The sequence below is a fragment of the Sabethes cyaneus genome, chromosome 3 (genome assembly GCF_943734655.1).
Source record: "Sabethes cyaneus chromosome 3, idSabCyanKW18_F2, whole genome shotgun sequence".
NCBI classification, from domain to species: Eukaryota; Metazoa; Arthropoda; class Insecta; order Diptera; family Culicidae; genus Sabethes; species Sabethes cyaneus.
The window spans coordinates 55,129,075-55,134,687 of record NC_071355.1 but is presented as its reverse complement, the minus strand read 5'-3'; the positions used below and the strand labels follow the sequence as shown (position 1 = coordinate 55,134,687).

At 39.5% G+C, this 5,613-nt stretch overlaps 1 protein-coding gene across 2 annotated transcripts; it reads left to right on the top strand.

The window, feature by feature from the left end:
• The first annotated feature begins 3,998 nt into the window (after window positions 1–3,998).
• On the top strand, window positions 3,999–5,263 carry LOC128743354 (protein FAM185A). Of its 2 annotated transcripts, XM_053839910.1 has the most exons (3): window positions 4,289–4,449; window positions 4,497–4,774; window positions 4,842–5,263. In XM_053839910.1, exons 1-3 carry the CDS (start codon window positions 4,412–4,414, stop codon window positions 5,180–5,182), a joined length of 657 nt encoding a protein of 218 aa, XP_053695885.1. In that variant the 5' UTR covers window positions 4,289–4,411; the 3' UTR covers window positions 5,183–5,263. The 2 variants fall into 2 exon arrangements, with proteins under 2 accessions (XP_053695884.1, XP_053695885.1); XM_053839909.1 differs by having other exon boundaries at window positions 3,999–4,774.
• The last annotated feature ends 350 nt before the right edge of the window (window positions 5,264–5,613 follow it).

The following is a 5,613-nucleotide window of genomic DNA, read 5'->3' as shown; positions in this document are numbered from 1 at the left end:
TAAGCCTTCTTTTCCCGTCTTCTTGGGCAGCAACAAAACAGTTTGAATGTTTGAAAAGACACTTCTCATAGCAGCGGTGACACGGGACAGCAATTTGTTCAACTCTTCGTTGTTGCGGATGGCCAGCTGCAAGTGACGATAATTCTGATCGTTTTGTTGTCGCGAGCAGCATATTTCCTGCCAATTCCAGGACTTCAGCAGCCAACTATGCCATCACGGCAACGAAATGAACCACCAGCAACAAGCGAACAGCAGCGCAAGGCGATCGGTTAAAATTATTGCAAAGAAGCGAATAATCAGATCAATCTAAGTTAAATAGAATTTAAATCTGTGAGAGAAAATTCCTCAAATCTTCATGAACAAATATTTCGTTCTTAAAAGAACGGTTTTTCATCGTGACATGCTGGAAATTTAAGCCTTCTTTTCCCGTCTTCTTGGGCAGCAACAAAACAGTTTGAATGTTTGAAAAGACACTTCTCATAGCAGCGGTGACACGGGACAGCAATTTGTTCAACTCTTCGTTGTTGCGGATGGCCAGCTGCAAGTGACGATAATTCTGATCGTTTTGTTGTCGCGAACAGCATATGTCCTCCCAATTCCAGAACTCCTGTTGCCAGATAGTCCATCACAGCAGCGAAATGAGTGCTTCAGCTCCAACACACGGTCAGCCGCCAATGAATACGTGCACGAGTCGTACGTGACTTCCGCTTGCCTGGCAAACGATGTCAGCTCTAGCTTAGCTAGCGTTTGAATAATGCTGTTCGCCGGCTTACCACGTATTATGTACCAGAGCAAGCGACAAGCAACGCCCATTTTTCTTGGTTCTTTATTCTATCATCTACGTGTAATAAAAAATCGAGCATTTCAATTTCAGTCTGAAGGGCGAAGGTGATCGGTTAAAATTATTGCAAAGAAGCGAATAATCAGATCAATCTAAGTTAAATAGAATTTAAATCTGTGAGAGAAAATTCCTCAAATCTTCATGAACAAATATTTCGTTCTTAAAAGAACGGTTTTTCATCGTGACATGCTGGAAATTTAAGCCTTCTTTTCCCGTCTTCTTGGGCAGCAACAAAACAGTTTGAATGTTTGAAAAGACACTTCTCATAGCAGCGGTGACACGGGACAGCAATTTGTTCAACTCTTCGTTGTTGCGGATGGCCAGCTGCAAGTGACGATAATTCTGATCGTTTTGTTGTCGCGAACAGCATATGTCCTCCCAATTCCAGAACTCCTGTTGCCAGATAGTCCATCACAGCAGCGAAATGAGTGCTTCAGCTCCAACACACGGTCAGCCGCCAATGAATACGTGCACGAGTCGTACGTGACTTCCGTTTGCCTGGCAAACGATGTTAGCTCTAGCTTAGCTAGCGTTTGAATAATGCTGTTCGCCGGCTTACCACGTATTATGTACCAGAGCAAGCGACAAGCAACGCCCATTTTTCTTGGTTCTTTATTCTATCATCTACGTGTAATAAAAAATCGAGCATTTCAATTTCAGTCTGAAGGGCGAAGGTGATCGGTTAAAATTATTGCAAAGAAGCGAATAATCAGATCAATCTAAGTTAAATAGAATTTAAATCTGTGAGAGAAAATTCCTCAAATCTTCATGAACAAATATTTCGTTCTTAAAAGAACGGTTTTTCAACGTGATATGCCGGAAATTTAAGCCTTCTTTTCCCGTCTTCTTGGGCAGCAACAAAACAGTTTGAATGTTTGAAAAGACACTTCTCATAGCAGCGGTGACACGGGACAGCAATTTGTTCAACTCTTCGTTGTTGCGGATGGCCAGCTGCAAGTGACGATAATTCTGATCGTTTTGTTGTCGCGAGCAGCATATTTCCTGCCAATTCCAGGACTTCAGCAGCCAACTATGCCATCACGGCAACGAAATGAACCACCAGCAACAAGCGAACAGCAGCGCAAGGCGATCGGTTAAAATTATTGCAAAGAAGCGAATAATCAGATCAATCTAAGTTAAATAGAATTTAAATCTGTGAGAGAAAATTCCTCAAATCTTCATGAACAAATATTTCGTTCTTAAAAGAACGGTTTTTCATCGTGACATGCTGGAAATTTAAGCCTTCTTTTCCCGTCTTCTTGGGCAGCAACAAAACAGTTTGAATGTTTGAAAAGACACTTCTCATAGCAGCGGTGACACGGGACAGCAATTTGTTCAACTCTTCGTTGTTGCGGATGGCCAGCTGCAAGTGACGATAATTCTGATCGTTTCGTTGTCGCGAGCAGCATTTGTCCTCCCAATTCCAGAACTCCTGTTGCCAGATATTCCATCACGGCAGCGATCATTGAGTGCTCCAGCTCCAACACCTCGCTTGGTGAATTTGCATGCCTTGGTTGCCTTATCCGTGGAAAGCAGCAACAGCTGAAGCTCAACAATTTTCGATCGGATTCTATAGGGCGTAAATTAAATACAATCATAAGGAAGCTTAACCCATAGCTTATATCATATATATTTCTGTCATCCGTGCTAGGGAAGCACTGACGAGGGAAGGCAAAAATATGAAAATAATTCAAATTTTCAAAATCAATTCAAAAACAAAAATTTTTCAAATTCATTTTCAAAAACAAAATCAATAGTTTTCTATATTTTCAATATTTTCAATCGATTTCCCGATCAATTGGTGTAAATATCTTGGAAATCTATTGAAAATTGACTGAATTATAAGCCGAAGCGTGAAAACGCGTTTGTACTTTGATGACGTCATTTCCAACAACCAATCACGAAGCGAGAATTCTGGTGAAACATAGGTTCATTATTTTCAATTTTTCAATAGTTCAACATCAAGAATCCACACTTTTCTTTATTTGGGTCAATTCTTAGAAGATTTTCCAATCAATTGGTGTAAGAATATTGAAAATCGATTGGAAAACCGCTGAGCTATTAGCGCTCAAAACCTTTCATTTTTCGTGACGCTCGCATTTTTCGATTTTTTGGAATGACACCCTATCTCAAAACTTGCCGTAAGACGTAGTCCTACGTCAAAAATCTTACTATTTACCGAAGAAATTTTGACAACTGCAAGGCAAGCAATTATCTGTCATTTTTTCTTGTGGTAAAAATTGCGCCGGATATTATTCCGTACGGAAAAGTGACGTTTCAATTCACTTGCATGTAAAACTGCGCCATCTGAAAATGAAACAATATTTCTTGTGAGGTCCATACTACAGACGGTAGATAATCTACAGACGCGCAAAGAGAAAAATTACAAATTCGGCAACACTTTTTTTTGTTTATTTTATTTAAACAGTTTTGGCAACCAGTCAGAATTGGATCAATCTCCCTATAATCAGCAGTAAGTTGCGTGAATCGCGAGGTATGTTCCATGGAACTTCGCGAATTACGACGCATTGAACAAGCCAATTGAATTTTTCAAAGCATTATATGATATATCGAGTGTAACTAATCCATATGTTGTTAGTAAATCAATAGTTAAAGTTTTAATATTTCAGGTAGATTACAAAACTTAGTCTTCCCTGCCTATACGAAACACAAGTTTGTTTACTTTGCTCATTTGGTGTCTCGATTTGACGGTTCGATTGGTGTTTTATGCCACGCTCTTTGCGCGTCTGTAGATTATCTACCGTCTGTAGTCCATACCGGTATAGAAATCGCAAACGGAAAATCTTTTCTTTAGCATTTCTTGGCCTATCTTTTTGCCCATTTCTTTTCAGGTCGATACCAGGCTTTAATGATAACTGTTAAAAACACCTGTTTGGCACATAAAGCCTATTTTTCATCAGGCACATTCAAGGCACATTGCAAAAAAAAGAATGGTTTTCTTAGCGTAGGTATTTATAAATTAAATTTTTTTTTTCGGGCAGTTCCACGAAACAGCAGAATCCTTTCTTGTCACCTGAGAATTTACTCTCATTGAGATTTGAGTTGAGTTCTCATGGATGACGGATGACGGATATGATATGAAATTGTAAATAAACAAACAGTTGCCATCCCGGTCGTCCCGGCCCCGAATAAAATTCGTTTTTCGTTGTTTTTACTTAAAATAATGTTTGTAATGTGAGATATAAAACAGTACATTTTTACTTTGCTGAAAAACAATGTTTCAAATGCGTAAGTTCTCTGCACTTGTGAAGCAGCTGCAGCAATTGAGAAAACTATCAGCTACAAGTATTCGACGTGAAAAAGGAAATCTTTCGAAAGTCGACCCATACAGTAAAATAACAATTAAGTGCAATTACGATCTGAAAATCGTTCCATATGACCTGCTGGATTGTCCTGATTCGAATCTTCTGAAGATTACCGTTAGTAACGCGGGCCGTGAACCTAAAGTAAAAATCAGCGGAACCGATGTATCGATTGTGGATAGCGGTGATGTTCCTGTACCTTGCCTTTTGCAGATACCGATTAAAGCCGATCTAGTTGTGGAAAATCATGGAGATTCGGCGATATCGGAATTGTACAGTGATACAGTACGCATTCAATCAAGAGGAAATATAAAAACCAAAAATATTCGCAGTTCTCTTATAGATTTGCACAGCGAAACGGGAGACGTTTCCTGTCTCGGAACTACACTGGGCCAAACAGTTAAAGTGTTAACAGGCGATAAGGGAAAAATTCTGCTAGAAAAGCTTCAGGGCGATAAATTTGAAGCAGAAAGTAATCTCGGATCTATCACTGTAAACTGCAGTTACTCTAATACTTCATTCTTTAAAACTAGTCAGGGAGATTTGCTACTTAAAAATATTCATAAATATTGCCACGTTCGGACTGAAGGAAAGGGAAAGCTTATCATGAGTAAGTCGCTTCAAATATTTTCCATAAAACTGAGCTAACTAAAACAAAAACATTTCAAACTTTACAGACGGCTTTTACGGCACTCTTCAAGCAGAAGTCGGTAGCGAAGAAGTGAGTTTACAGCTGTCGGAAATTCACGGTCAGTCGAAGGTTGTAGCCAAAAATGCCAACGACCTATGCTTGGCAGTAAGCGAAAATGTAATCGAAAATGCAGAAATTGCGGTCAACAGTGAGTTGGTCGAGATAGAGCCCGAACTAGATGGGATTCAAATAGCGAGTGAACTGGAGAGGTTACGCCTGGGAAACGAGTCGTCTGAGAATAAATTGGAGATCTTTAGCGGTAAACTGGTACGAGTAAAAAAGATGTCCTGGATGGATACGTTTGGGTTTGCTGTTAAAAGTGACTAGTACTAATTCTGGTTGATTTAAATATATGTAGGCACAGTGATAAGTAATTACAATTCTTGTATTTACAGATGAAAATACAAACTAGCAGCTTTACAACCTTGTTCGTTTTAGTTAGCACACGAATTTAAACGTAGAAACAAGCCGAACGCATTGCTATAAAACTCATTTAGAACGCCAGTATAAATTCTACTCACACTGGGGATCACTCAACAGCGGATACCAACCAACCAGAGACGTTAAATGTACTGGTTGGTGACAAAAGTTTGAAGACACTTGAAATTGTTTCTTGCAGTCAGTCTTGCGGCAGGTTTCTAGTACACCTGCACCGAGAATAAATGCCAGAATACCGATGGCATCGTATAGATCGTAATGAATATTTCAGTGCGGTACAGACACGACTTCAACATTCTACTATCATGTTTGCTTATTAT

What these genes read in the sequence shown, in the direction of transcription:
- LOC128743354 (XM_053839909.1), top strand. Translation starts at nt 4,078, where the DNA reads ATGTTTCAAATGCGTAAGTTCTCTGCACTTGTGAAGCAGCTGCAGCAA. An exon ending in AAAGGGAAAGCTTATCATGA is followed by an intron (nt 4,775 to 4,841) that starts GTAAGTCGCTTC and finishes CAAACTTTACAG; the next exon opens with ACGGCTTTTACGGCACTCTT.